General features: G+C 37.0%; 1 protein-coding gene across 3 annotated transcripts in view; it reads left to right on the forward strand.

The window, feature by feature from the left end:
* The window catches only part of znf281 (zinc finger protein 281), a 33,704-nt gene extending 18,724 nt beyond the window's left edge, over positions 1-14,980 (forward strand). For 2 of the 3 annotated variants that reach the window (XM_033035286.1, XM_033035287.1), the window contains exons 7-8: positions 1,034-2,589; positions 14,628-14,980. In XM_033035286.1, coding sequence (XP_032891177.1) covers positions 1,034-2,589; positions 14,628-14,694 — 1,623 coding nt within the window. In that variant the 3' untranslated portion in view covers positions 14,695-14,980. Of the gene's footprint in view, positions 1-1,033; positions 10,831-14,627 lie in introns of those variants that run through there. The other variant, XM_033035288.1, reaches the window with a different exon arrangement.
* Positions 14,981-15,805: the final 825 nt, after the last annotated feature.

The following is a 15,805-nucleotide window of genomic DNA, read 5'->3' on the forward strand; positions in this document are numbered from 1 at the left end:
TTCTATTTCTGATTATCTCTTGACTGATTATCTGATTGTCTCTCATTTTGAAGTTTAGTAGCATAAAAGGAGTCCCAGGTGATCGTGCATTTGAGAAAATGAAACTTCAGTGTCCTAAAGTCACTATTGTCAGTGTAATATTTTGGAAAATGTAGTCACTTATAATATGGGAAAAATAATAGTAAATTTACAAGCAGCAAATTTTCATTATCAGTGGAATAATGACAGACTAACCTATACATGTGATACTGTAAGATTTATCCCCATTGTTGAGACATGGGGATAAATCTGCTTTTTGAAAGACTCTTAGTTGATAAAATGGGTTAGGGTAGGATTGGCTTAAAGTGTTCTTGAAAGTCAGAATCAAAGAACTGCATATGCAGGAATCTTGAGCAAAAAAACAAGGTGCTATATGAACTCAGCAGGTTAGATAGCATCTGTGGAGGGAATGAATAGGCAACATTTTGTGTTGGGACTCTTCTTCAGGCTTATCAGTTACCAAACCATTCCCTTCATAGATGCTGCCTGATTTGATGAGTTACTCCAGCACTTTGTGTTTTGCTCAAATTCCAGCATCTGCAGTTGCTTGTATCTTTCTTTTTCATCCACTTGAGTGGGAAACATTTCAACCTCTTTTGAAAGAGGGTCAGCAAAAGTGCAAAAAACATTCAACGCTCGAATAAAATATCATAAAACCACAACCTGTTGACTGAGATGTGCTAACAGTGAAACCACATTTTGTAAAGTTAACTGACATTTAAAATTCTAGCAACTATTTTCTCTACAGTAAATCCTCCCTTATTTTTCCATTCCCATTCACTCGTGATTTATAGTTTTGTAGAATCTATATTTAACTAAATCATGCTGAGAAAGAGTAAGTAACGATTGCTCCCTCACTAAGTATCAATGAAATATTTGAGAGTGGGCAGATGATGGTGTGAAATAGAAATTCCTGTTTTTGTTCAAGTGATCGTTCATTATTGGTGTCTATGTATGTGCTAAGAAGTATAATTGTGTTTTTTATTTTCTTCAGTATTTTTCCAGAACAGATAGGTTACTAAAGCACAGGCGTACATGTGGTGAAATCCTTGGTAAAAGTGAAAATGGAATGGAACCTGGGCCATCTAGTCAAATGGGAAATGGTTGTTTCACCTCATCTCAGGGAACGATAGGACCACGTAAAAAAACAAAATCTAAAGCCACATCTCAGGAGACTAAGGACAAGGCAGTCCGCAAAAAGAATAAATCTAACATGTCTGAACTGCAAAGCAGCTTAACCAGCTGCAAAGATAAATTGTCTGTGTATAACATGCATGAATATGCTGTTGAGATGCCAATGGGGCCTGCCATTATAAAGTTGGGAAATACAAGTGAAGAGGACTTACAAACAAGAGCACCAAAATTGGTCATCAAAAAAGTGAATCGGAAGAGCCCTCCGAGGACAGGTCTGAACAATGCTGCACATCTTGTTATACCTTCCACAGAGCTGATGAGACAAAAATTGATGGCTAATAAACAAGGGACTGTGGATTTGAACAGTAACACCAGCATGGATAATATTGTCTTGCTGCAGAACACAGGCAATAAAACAGAACAGGCCAATAACTGCAATTATGATGATGCGATGCAGTTTTTTAAGAAAAAAAGATACTTGCAAGCTGCCTCCAGTAACAATGACTATGCAGTCAGTATAGGACAAATGGCATCACAGCAGTCTGTAATTCAGGCCGCAGTTGCCAGTGTGATGGATAACGAAACCTCGCTTACGCTGTTGGATTCTTCTCCAATGAATGTGGATGTGAAAGTCTGTCATGAAAAGTCTGGAATTCCAGATGAGGTCCTTCAGAGCCTTCTAGACCAATATTCCCACAAACATGAGCCCCAGCATGATGTCCCTTATGATATTGCTGACCAACATATGCCAATCCATTCTTCAGGAGAGAATCCAGAAATGCACGAGGAAGCTGTTTGTCCAGAACCACACCCATCTCGTAATGACAAAACAGGAATGCTCCAAGAATATTCAAAGTACCTCCAGCAAGCTTTAGAAAGAACAAGTCAAGGCGATGGGTTCACACTAACTCCAGGGATGCAGTTTTGTCCCACTAGTCTTCCATCTACTCTCCCCAGCCATAATTTATTCCCTGATAAACAGGCTTACACCACACCTGCACTTGAGTGTGGTTTCAGTCCATCTATTACCTCAGTATTGCCAACCACCTCACCAAAGCCACATTTTGGTTTGTTGGTTGGAAGTTCCCAACCTGGCATTCACTTTCCCAGTACAGAAACGGCTCATCAAAGGCTGACGCCATCTCAGGAGTTGGCTGGGCAGCTGGAACAACAAAAGAACTTGGAGAGTAGCTTGAATCATCAGGTCTATCAGATTGAGAATTTTGCCCAGGCCTTTGGCTCTCAGTTCAAGTCAGGCGGTAGAGTGCCAATGGCCTTTAACAGCGGCACCAGTGAAGAAGCAGGCCACCGAATAAGGACTACAGTTTCTGAATTCTCAGGGTACACTAATTTGTTGTCTGATGCTAATGAGCCAATTAGCACGGGAGCCAAGACTCCGACCAGCCAAAGTTACAGGTAAGGTCATTAGTGACCAGGCTGGAGGGCCTTGAGTGCTTGATACCATGTTTTTAATCATGTGTAAGCACATTGCCAGTCCAAATGTTTATCAGGTTCTGAGAAAAAAATGTAAAATTAATTAAGCCCTTCCAATGCAACATTTTACCATTTTGTTGGGTGCATTCAGTCTGTAATCATGTTAGAACAGTTTGTATTAGGAATAAATTTTAAACACAGTGGATAGGCAGAAATTTAACTAAGTCTTGATTTTTTTTTTCTCAGTGGATTGGAATTGGAAAATGTTTTTAGCAAAATAGCATGACTTGGATGGGGTTAAATGTTTTTGTGGGATTTGCTTTTAATTCAACTGTACCGTTAATGGAAGAAGCATTACTGTTAAACGAAACATCAGGGAAATGTTCACCATACAAAAATTGAAAAATAGAGACATAATTTCTATTGAGCTATATGGCTCGTGTTTATAGTACAACTCAGGAAACATGATGCAGTAAGGGGAGATTTCTTTTGAATCAAATTCCACAAGCACTGACTTGAAAGGGGAACAGAACTTTGATGATAGAAAAATTGTGATGCACATCCGTGTATTTAAGCATTTGGTCCCTGAAGACAGCTTTGAAACTGCAAGGCTTTGGCCTCATTGACTCAAAAGGAACTAATAATTTGACCAATTTCATTTCAGTATATTAATTAAGAAAAAGCTAAAAAAATTAAAAATTAGGTAGAACAATACTTTATTTACCTCATTCTACATTTTAAAAGCCGTGCGTAGGCAGGTACCAATGCAAGTATCAGTAGTAAAAGTAGCATGAATCAACATTGCGTAAATATAAAAATTCCTGTTGGACGCTATTGTTAATGTTAGCAATGTTTACAGGGAAAAAATAACTTTTGTTTTAGAAAATTGTAAAGTACAGGGTGAAAGGAAGAAACCACAGTTCTCCACAGTGAAAACTGCAAAGTATATTGAAAAGTATGCTAGATCATAAAGTCCTTGATACATTTCATAGTGTTGCAAAAGCATAGTGTTATAATTCAGATTTACCCGTCAGTTTGATAGGTAACCTGCTAATATAATAGCCATTAAAATTGTGTGGTAATTTGCTGCTTTGTTTTGAGTTGTAAGACCTTGGAAAACAAGAAATGGTCACAAGTATCAAATCTAATTAAACCAACGAATGCCTGGTTGGCCCAGTTGTATATAATCAAAGTAATTTTACTTTGATCCTGTATTCCATCCTGGATATCTGAGGCCATAAATAATTGCAGTACATAAGCTTCGTTATTTATAATTCATGAATAATTTGTGTAGTTTCAGGAAGTTGTCTCGTAAAGTTGCTAACAATTCTATTGTATGTTTGGGAAAAGGCTGTAATTCACTTGAATTATTACAAGGGTCAGTTAGAAAATCTCCCATATCTAGGTAGAGCAGATGGAATCCTAGGTAAACTCTGATTGTGGTTTGTGTGTCTGAAATCAAAAATGTCTCCTCAGGTTTTTCCAGTATATAAAACATTAGACGGTGCATCGATCAGAAATTACCTAAGCAACAATAATCATGATCTGAAGCTTTCCTAATTAATTTTCTTGATGTGATGACGATTACTGTTGGTCCTTCTCCAGAACCTGCACACTTTGCTAACTGAGCCTAATTCTGACTTTTAAGCAAATTTATTTTTTAAACAAGTGTAAATTAACCAGTATATAGGTTACTGCTGTTTTAATTGAGTCAACACTCTGCCTATGATATATTGAACATGTTAGTCTCACATGTTTAATTTGGTCTTTGTAAGAAAATATCATGAAGGGAAAACCTTTGCTCAGTGCCCAGTGTAATGAAATTAGATTTTTAAACTGTTAACATTAAAGCATTGTAGGTTCAGATAAGAGTCCACTTAGACAAAATTATTGTCTTTCCTTTGTAAGGAACAAGCTGATAAGTTACGTCAATGAAGTTACCTCAAATATTCATCTTGGTAATCCATTGCATTTATCTTAACTCCATGCATCATAATTTATTTTTGTTGTCCTGCTACTGTGAGTTACCTAGCTTTGTACTTCTGTATTCTGCCTTCTCATATGTTACTTGGGTGAACTCTCTTCAGGTTTAAGAGCTCCATGTAATCTCTGATCCTTAAAATAACTTCTTATGGCACTATTTAGTGAAAACATAATTATTCTCCACTTAAACACATGAGCTCTTTGTTCTGGGAAGATGACTAGTTCCAAATTTAATCTTTAAAAAATCATGGCATATTCATTCTCAACAGAATTCTATGTTGCTTCCTAGCCATCCGTAGCTGCAGGTGTCAAGGTTTGCTGCACTTATTGAAGCTGGGACGCAACAGAAATGAACAGAAAAATAACAAAAAAATTCCTGTGTTAACTGTGCAGTGGTCCACCTGAGCAAAGATCAATATTTTCTTTACCCATAATACTTCAACAGAAAATCTTTCTGGTTATGATGTTAAGCATATTTTGCTCTTCTATTGTTATCCATGTCATTCATTTGAAACCCCCAGCTAAATTGTGATTCAGTGAAGTAAAGAAGCAAGGAGTGGGTGAGGGTGCTGGGCTTGGGCGAGGGGGGGGGTTAGAGAGGGTTGTGGTTTATTCCACAATTTTAAAAACAGTTTTTATAATTTTGTTCTATTGACCATTAGAATAGGTAGCTAAAGCTGCAAATGCTATGGTATATAACAAAATCATCCGAAAAGACCTTTTGTTATTTATTGGAAGAGTAGTACAATTTGCAATACAGTTGGCGTGTAGCCTGTCAACTAAATCTAGTAAGTCCAACAATGTTGAATGTATTTAAATTGAACTAAATTTTCCCTTTTCTACTTGCTATATGCCGTGTTCAAGAAACATCAAATTTGCTTTGTGTAGAATTTGTAACTTGCAGTGAAGCATAATTATAAAAAACTCCATTAGTTGTTTTGGGTGCTTCCCAGGCACTTCGGTTGATTTCTTCTTTTCATTACTAAAATGGCTATAACAAAGATTTGTATTTCAAATGTTAACTGGTTAAAGAGATTTTTTTTTTAATATACCAAAAAATCAAAAGCCAATATTTCATTTTGAAAACAAGAATTGTCACTTCACACTTGATGGATCTTTTGAGTTTCGAATCTAAACTCCATCCCTAAGGAGAATTTCATCCTGTGCGTAGGACATTTCCCTCTGCTGATTGCTGAGTGAAGCAACAATTCTGTAAATGAGTTGAATAGGCTCTAACTTTGCAATAGCAGTAATGAACAGTACTGAGAGTAGTTCCACACTGACTCACTCTAACAGAAAAAAATCTATATAATTTAACAGCTTTGTATTCCTCTACATTATTCTCTTAATGCCTGGACTGAAGATATTCTCTGTAGGGTTAAAACAAACCTTTAAAATACATAAATATTTTGTCAATATCTAATGAGACTGAATCACTTAAAAGTCGCCTTTTTTTTCTCACCATGGTGCAAATAGAGAAAATCAAGAAACCAGGAATTATTGACTTCATTGGCTTTTGTTACACAGGTATCTCTTAAAAAGAGTGTCCATCAATTATTCTCTGAAGTGTCAGAGAATAGTTACAATCCTTTCAGAGCAAAACCAATACACCAGTATCGTAAAGCATCAGACGTTTTGCTGTTTCCATGCTTGTTGCTACTGCCATTACAGACTTATACTTGTGATTAATGTTGTTGAAAAATTACACTTCAAATTTTATACCAAATGGTGTCCACAAGTCAGTTTTCTGCTTTTGGTTATTGTCTGAAGTGACTAGGCAGAGTTCTCTATAGTTTAATGTATTTGTTTTACTTTGATTTCCACTATTGCTTTCATCATTGCACACTCATTGCTTTCTAGTTTTAGTCTCCAGTCACTAGTTACATGAATGAAATCACACAACCCAGTTTGGAGCCCTTTCATGTTTCCCCCACCAGTTTCGATCATTGTCTGTTTGAAAACTTATTTTTGTAATTTTACCTTGTTTAAGGACATGGTCAATCATTGAGTCCACTTTCTTCACAAATGCATAGACTTCAGAATGCCATAGAGACAGAGCAGTTACAAAATATTTTCTTAAATGGATTTCTTTTTTTAAAGGGACATGGGTATATAATGCTCTCTATTGAGCCTGCTTCTGTCAAAACATTGTAAACTATTATCAGATACTGTATATAACTCTTTTTTTGTTCAATATTAGTCAAGTACGTCTGGATTGTATGTTCTGAGTGGCTAATCACCTTTCAATAGATTAGATTAATTTTCTGACATGTCAATACTCGTGACAGAATACATTACATCAGGTGAATCTTCTTTCTCTGCACCTTCATTTTATTTACTTTACTTTACTAATACTTTACTTTGACACCATCAAAAAGCTTGCATACATAAAGGTACATTTAAGTATCTGAGAGAACGAGAGAGAGAGAGAAAATATGAGTAATGATCTGTTGGGGGTAATATTTCCCATTGAATTTTTTTGTGAAATTTTCAAACGGTAAAGGTAAATTGAGTATAGATTTCAGGAACGTTCAAATTGCTATAATTGGATATCTTATAGCTTTGTTGCATTTTTCCTTAAAATTCAAAATGGAGTTCTGATATTTCATTAGCAACATTAGGCCACCAATGGCCTCAAAGCAATAAAGAATATGGCACAGTAAATTCCTGTTCCCACTTCCATAGATTAGATGGAACAAAGTTGATTATTACTACTGCTATTAGTAAAACAGACCTCTGCAGCTTATTTTAAATCTTAGATTTTAGAAATTGTTTTCTTTTTGTTCTCATGCTCTGAAGACTCATCCACTGCTCTGATTTTATTCAACAAGATCTTGTCAATTTCTGTATAGTTAAAGAGTGTAGAACAGTGTAGTTTGCTTTTAGTGACACAGGTTGGGTTGTAGTGCTATCTTGAGTGATTAAACTCTAGTTAGCAATACTACCACAAATAATCGTTGACTGTCAACTGCCAAGTGTTAGAATGCTTTTAGGTATTATTAAAATGGTGACTACAGCAATAAATACATTTGGGAAGAACAAAGTTATCCAGATATAATATGTAGCTGGAAATGTATATTTCCTCATTGCTGGCCATGAGTTTGCCCATGGTAAATTCACTGGACCAATTAGACATGTTTTTTGAACATAATTGTCAAGGTTCAACGTTATTAGAATCAGTGTTGTTACTACAATTGAGTTTTTAATTCAATAAGTGTTCTTCGTTCACACATTTTGGGAATAATAGGAATGAGATTAGTCAAGTGGTAAACACGGTAGCTATATATTTCTGGCACTGCTTTGCAGGAAAGCTCTTCCAGAATCTGTTGGTATATTTGGAGGACGGGTTTTATAAGGTAAATTCACCACCGATACAACGTTACTTCCACAGTATTTGATTTTAATCATTCTTGTACGATACTGGTCTGGAGACCTGGAAATTATTTAATTGTGTGATCACTAATTGGTTATATTGATATTCAATATAACTATTTCAATTACTTTTAAACTTTTACAATTATTTGTTTCATCTAAGATCTTTCTTCTGAATAGCAAAGACTGTAGTGCTGCATGACATAAAATATTTTTTTCCCTGCGATGTCAGTGAACAAGCTTGCATGAATAGTTTTCAAAGTAACTGAGTTATGTGAGGAGTGAACTTGCTTGTTTAAGGCCATCAGCCAAAAGCAAGCTTTTATTTTACCCAATAATTTCATTCAGTGTGTAATTCTGTCGGAATATATCTTTTTTAAATGTGTGTCAATTAAAGAGGCTCTGTCTAATTAACCTCCCTGTGACAAGATGAATTCATTCATAATACAGAATGTAGAGACAAACAAAGCCTCTTGGTTTTTAATAGCTCAATTTGAATAACATTTAATACTGTTTATCAAGATCGATTTATTCCGGCTATCTGGAACATGAGTTTGAGTAGAAGGCAATTAAATGTGGACTGCACATTCCATCTCTTTCCTGTGTTTATGTTCATCACTTTTTTTAAGCTTCGTACAGAGCAGAGGAATTTTATTTTAGAACTTGGAATCTGAGAATTTTTCCAGTGTTTAATTTTAAATGAAAGGACACTAGAATTGAAAGATTAATTTTGAAATCCAGATGATATTTCATTTCTGTGTTATTTTAAATCACTTTCTCACCTTGAAAGCCTTCAATATGGGGTTACCTTTGTAGCACTGAATAGCTCAGCAAAGGATTCCATTTTTAAATATTCGTAGCTGTCTGTAGTATTTATCTTTCTTCCTTTTATCAAGTTGCAATTGTCCTTGGAAGTTGAATTCGGTAGGTTTTAATTTGATAATTACATAGTGTTGGTAATAAGGTCAGCATTCCCCCTCCTCCTCATTCCCACTCGCAAGCAGTTGAATAATAAGTTGCAGGTTAAAGTGTTAAAGAACACTAATTCTGAAAGAACTTTGAGATTACTGTTAGATTCCTGTTCACATTAGGACCAACTACAATATTGACTTGAGGAAAATATTATTTGAGTCACATCAGGCTTTATAAATTCTGGTCCAATTCCTGGAGGTTTCATGCCATTACTATCTACCTCCAACTCTCCACCCAGCCAAATAATCACTTTTGTTTTAGTAGTAAGAATGTATGAAGAAAGTACATTAGCCCAATGATTTACTTTCCTATTGGGTTACTGTCTGATATATTCATCTTTAATTCCCGGAAACATCAGATCAGTCCTGGAGGACTGCTGACCCGGGTTGTGCTTGATACCCTGAGTTATTCAGCAGTCGTCCTCAAGTCACAATCATCCTTGGCAATATGAAAATAACAATACAGGTATTGTTGATAATTAATCCAGGTGGAGATCTATGCAATATTTTTCATAAATGCACCGTGTTTCTTTCCTACTAAAGATTTCTCAGATTACAACTTTTAAGATGGCATTAGCAATACCTTGATCTTTACACAGCTGTATAAAAGCATGGATACAATGCTGATCTCTTGTAGAGTCACAGATAAACAATGTTTATCAAAAGCCATTACAGTGTATGCCTTGTAAATATTATACATTAATTATTAATACTTTCACCTGAACTCAGATAATGTGAATGTTCATAGATAGATTTTTTTTCAAGTGTTGAAGCAGCAATTTATTGACTACTAATCCTGTTCTCGTGAGGTGTGAACAAGCTGGAATCAGTGATTGTTGCACCATAACAGGATTACTTTTTAAGAGCTGAAACAATTTCACGGTAAAATTGCATGTAAAGCAAGACTTTAATATATGTTCTCTTCAAACCAGCAATACAGTACATATGCAGGACAAGCAATTTTTAAATCTCTTGGCTTACGCGCTGACTCATATTTGGCTACCATCATCCAGCCTCTGAATTACTGCACAACCAGCACTCTGGCTTATGCTGTTTTATCCACAGAGCCATCACACCGGCTGCCCAACCCCAGCCACAGAGCCATTACCACATTACCACGTTCCCTTCTTACAGTGTAGCCCTTTTAATTAGAATTGATATTCACGTCGGAAATAATACAATTGCACATTTGTGTATACACGAGGAACAGCTGGGGTATCCCTCTTTTGCATCTCGCATCAAATCAGTGAACTACCTTTTATAAAAGACAAAAAATGTGCAAGTTAAGATTTCCAAAAAAGAAATTCACATCTTGCAGTTAAAGGGAGTATAGTTTGTTATTTTTGCACATGACTTGTTCTCAACCTGTGTGGAAGTAAAAATAAATATTACATCGTGGACATGAGTGAAGGGAGCTGAAGAAGCGAGGGTTGCACAGTAATGGTGTAGTTAGAAAGCATGCCGCAAATGGAGATTTAAAGCCACATTTGCAGCTATTAAAGCACCAAAAACATTTGAATTTTTTTTGAACCAGGAAAGTCTGTTGTCTCTATTTAAACCATTAGCCTTATATATTAACATACCACATTTACCTCACAATAGCAGTTTTTGTAGAAAGTGTTTAATTGTGCATTTTTTTACAAGTTTGTAAGGAAACTGTTTACTTCCATTCATTATGTGAAATATATTTGTATTATGCAAGGACCCTTCTGTTACCATTGAGCAGTGTATCCTTATTTACTTCACACTTGATTGAAATTATGTAATGGATTATGTCTTTTATCTTTTTTCCTATTTGTATAGATCATGAGATATTTCATGTGAACTTTCTTAATGGTCAATTTAGTGTGTGTGGTGCAACGTTTATGACATCAATAAAATGTTCCTGCCAACCTAATCATTTGATTATATTTTATTTTTGAGCTTCATTGCTCAAGTATGGGGCAAGTTATTTTGATGTGTAATGCAATTGGTCTCCAGTGAATTACTAGATACTCAATGCAATGATAAGCCCAATTTAGTACTTCATCCGTCTCTTTAATTGAATCATAGCTTAGTCCAATTTTGTATTCTCAGTTGCGCATCAGTGCACAAAGCAGAGACAAGGAACTGAAGGTCCTAGTTTACAAAAAAAATACACAAATGCTGGAGTTAGTTAGTGGGTCAGGCAGCATCTCTGAAGCCCATGGATAGGCAGTGTTTCTGTTCAGGACTCATGAGACTGGGGGGGAAAGGGGTCCCGACCCGAGAAATCATTTATCCGTGTCCTCCAGAGATGCTGCCTGACCTGCAGAGTTACTCTAGCACTTTGTGCATATCGCAGATGTCTTCAAAGGATGAGTGTAAAGTACCCTCCAGGTACTCTGGTTGGGGAGGTGGTGTCCAGGCAGAAGGTGCCAAATGTACTCGCTTAAGATATTTTGATGTTTTGAAGGCCTGTTTATTGTAAACTTTATTATAAAAATCATCTTTAAAATTAGGCTGTTTTTGTTCATTGATCTTTTCACCACAAACAACTTGGTCAATGTTTCCAAAAGAAATATTTTTAACATGATACCAATCTTCTATTGTATACTTTATTCATGTGGAATAAATTCTCTGTGTAATTCCTTATCAGTGGAGATATTTCTCCATTGCTTTAGACCGTATCTCTGAGAAAAATATTTGGGAAGGTTATTATTTATAGCAGGGCTCGTACGGTCCTTGAAAGTCCTCGAATTTGAAACTCTTTTTCAAGGCCTTGAAATCCTTGGATTTATCATAGGTCCTTGAAAATTCGCTTTTTATGATAAAAGTATTAATTCATGCAGAGTAATGTGGTGTTTTTTCATCAAGTTTATAATGCGTATTTTAATTAAAAGTCGTTAAACATTGTAAGATATGTTTGCTAACGCCGTTTCCTGTAGGAGGGAGGGGAGGAGCACTAGGACCCAGCAGAGTCGGACCACTTGCTGTCTGCATCGTGAAGTTTGTTGGCCTGGTCCTGAGCGGAGCTCTGGTGAGGTGACGGCTCTGGCCCGCTGGTGGCCGGTGGAGAGGAGAGGGTCGACAGAGTGTGTATGTGTGGGAGCGTGTGTATGGGGCCCAGAGCTCCGGGAGAGTAAGGGCAAGTTGGTGCTGGGCCGGCACCTCTGTAAAAACACATGATCACCGTCTTTTTCTTTGCTTGCTTGATAATCATATTTCATGATAATTAGTGAGTGCAATATTTTGTCATATTATTAAACTAAATATTATATGTTTTATTGTCCTAGTTATACACTGGGATATAGTGATAGGCTATAATCTTGTTTGACCCTCTTGGGAGACTAGCTTGGCCACCCCTCCCCGAGCAAAATCTGAAATGACGCCACTGTTTGACAGCTCCGGCACCTAAAAAATTAGCACTGCGACATTGGGTAGCGCGGGAACTTACACGTCAGTTTGCCGTAGGCTATCAAGTTGAGGGTTTCAATGATATTTTGAAATCAAAAAAGCAGTTCCATCCTTCCCATTAATGTGGTTGCATAAAACTTTAAGATGTTGTTGGTTAACCTTGATTGATGGCTACATGTTTTGTTTTGAATTTCTTCCATTTGTTTTACTTAAGTTCTTTTTCGAGTTCATTAAATTTATAAAACTGACATTTCTTTATTTTTTCCTATGGCCTGCAAAAATGTGCCAAATATATAATGTGGCCCTCATGCTGAAATGTTTGGAGGCCCCTGTTGTAAGGTATAATTTTTAAAAAATCACAGTATAAATTAAGGGTAAACAAGCAAAAAATTGTGTCATTTCAATGTACCTGTATAATCATCAAAAATTTATCAAAAATGTCCTGTGTAAAGGATACTTCTCTCTAATTAGAGTAAACAAGCAAGGAACAGGTATCGTGTTACAAGTAGGTGTAGTTGTAATATAAAATATTTTCGATGTGACTTAAGTGTAAACAAGCAAGGAATTGTGTCATTTTAAGGTATGATTATCACAAATCTGTGTAAATTAAGTGACAAGCAAGTAAAATGTGTCATTTCAAGGTACAATTATCAAAAACATTCTGCATAAAGGGGGCGCTACTCCCTTTTACACACGCTCCCTTGGAACCCTACCAGGGGGCAATGCCCCCTGGACCCCCATCTCTCTTCTCTGTTTTTTCCTGTCTCATGCTTGATGACTACAGAGGTCAGTGTGACTCGCCAGTAGTCATAAAGACCAGTAATCCTTGTCTTTTTGGGTACAGGGACAATAGTGGAGAATTTGTAGCAGGCAGGGACAGTACAGGTTTGCAGAGGGACTGGTTGAAAAGCAGTTTTCCATTATCATGGTTTCAGATTGAACAACTAAGAGATAAGAAAATGGACCAGCTCTATTGAAGTACGAATATAGATAAGTTAACCATCTTGTGTGTTATCATTATGTAGTTTAGTGTCATTCTGTGCAACCTGGACTAATGGATTGACTAATTACCTTCTCAGAGTTCCATGACAATCAGAGTCTGTAAATCAGAGCACAGAAGTAACACATCAGAAAACAAGGTCTCAGCTCCAATGGGCATTTGGCAATAATTCGAGCTATATCAATGGTTCATAACTTCGAAGGAACTTTTGAGTTGAAAGTTGATTTTTCTGCTGTGTTCTTTGTACCAGAGCAAAGAACACAGCAGAACATGATTTTCAATCAAATCTGAGATGGTGACCAGCCAACCTTCTTACTTACTTTTATTTGGTACAGAATCAAATCATCCAATACCAAGCAATTTATATACAAGTCTCCGATAAACCATCAATGTTAGCTGGAGTTTGGTCCTTGAAAATGGGATTTTTGGACCTTGAAAGTCCTTGAATCTATAGCTGTTCCAAGTGTACGAACCCTGTTGTAGAGTATCCCTTTAAAGTATGTGTACACCTAGAGCTTGCTGCAGTGCTGTAACCTACCTCTTAGTTCAATAACTTTGCTCCTATGACTACTTCAAAGGTAGATTAAATGGTTACATCTAAAGATAGATGTAACCAATTCCAACACATCAGTAAGGTGAGGAAGGTTCATAGATGGTGCTTTAAACCAACAAGTATGTTCTGCAAGGACCACTTGACACTGGACCACTTTGAAGCAATTGGCCAAATGTGAACTAATGAAGTTAATTCCAGAATTGGGCTGCATATACATTTGCCCGGTACACTCAGAGCATTGGCATTGAGGAGCCCTAGTGAAATTAAAGTTGATGGGAAGCAATTGGCCAACTGGCTGGGATAATTCCTAGGACTGGAGTTTGTGGGAGTTAAAATATTTCACTTCAGTCAACTGGCTGTTACATGGAAGAGCTCCTCTGAGCAGTTTTCTTAGCATTGTTTTATCAAGATGTTCACAGCATAATGGCGCAGCTGACAGAGATACTGCCTCACAGCACCAGAGACCAGGGTTCGAAACTGAACTCGGGTGCTGTCTGAGCACATTCCCCCTGTCACCACATGGGTTTTCTCCAGGTGTTCCGGTTTCCTTCCACATCCCACAGACATGCAGGTTTGTAGGTTAATTGGCCTCTGTAAAATTGCCCTGAGGGAGTGGATGAGAAGTGGGATAACAGAACTAGTGTGAAAGGGCGATCGGTATTTGGTGTGGGACAAAGGGCCTGTTTCCATGCTGTATCTTTCAATTAATCCATTTTTAACCATATGATGGAGAGTTGTTGGCTGATGATTGCAGTTTTATTCACAGCTCAGAATACCAGCCTCCACCAATTCTTGGTCTTCACCGATGGGTGTTATGTTGCCAAAACATTTGAGCCATCCAACTGCCAGTCGGGACATCTCCAGCAAAAGAGATTTTAACCAGCTTGCCATGACATTCAGCAGCTGTACCATCACTGCTCATCCCAAGATGTTGATAGAAATTTAACTGGACAAATTTGTGTTGTGGCACTGCCTTGATTTGAAGTTGGAAAGGCAATAAAAGGAATTGTAGTTCATTCAGTATCAGGTCAAATTTATTTATGTAATAAACTGCAGTAGTAAATTATGTTACTATCAGTATTATATAAATAATCCAGGATAATCTGGTAAATGACAAGATTTGTGGAATGAATGACTTGTTGATTTTCCAAAGCAATTAAAATGAACAGCGCGATTCCTATGTCACCTCCATGTTTTGTGTAAGATGCGCCTAAACTAAGACCACAGGAGGGCTCTCAAAATGTTTATCCTGCTCTCTGAAAGGGGAGCTGTCAATGCAATACATAGAATCATGTAAGGACCAGATGTAGGGTTCTCGCCTCAATTGTTTTCATTCTGCATAATTTGCCTTGTACTCAGAATAATTATACTGTATCCTGACTAATTTAAAAAAGCAAAGAAATCAGCCTGGCCCATTAATAACATCTCTTTATTATGATCTGGATCCATCTCTCCTCCGGTTCATTTATATGCTGATTACTCCTACGCTACAAACAAAGTTATCCTCACTAAAAACTGACACCCAGAAGAGATTTGAGCATAAAAGACATTTAGGCAGTGTCTACCCGAGTGTTGTTGGACTTGTATTCTTTAAAAGTCAAAAGTTTACCTTTCCTTTATGACTAGAAATCTTTCAAGAAACAGTTCTGAACTTTATGAAGCTTCCCTAACTACTCCCATCTGCATCATGCACTGCAATTCATTCATTCTACTGAACCATGAGCCATATTAACTTGAGGAAATGCTTGAAACCTCTTTTAGTATTTAAGGGATGGTCCTGCCTTGCACTGAGGGTGCCTACAAAAGTAAGTTTCCCTCCATAACAGGTCTGACCTATGAAGATCCTATTGCATTGAATGAGAGGACAAAATTTGACCCGCCGCTCAAGTGCCAGCAGGCATTTCCAAATGCTGTGCAGCCCATGCCAGCGGTTCCTCGCCCCCA

The sequence above is a fragment of the Amblyraja radiata genome, chromosome 16 (assembly GCF_010909765.2).
Source record: "Amblyraja radiata isolate CabotCenter1 chromosome 16, sAmbRad1.1.pri, whole genome shotgun sequence".
Lineage (NCBI taxonomy): Eukaryota > Metazoa > Chordata > Chondrichthyes > Rajiformes > Rajidae > Amblyraja > Amblyraja radiata.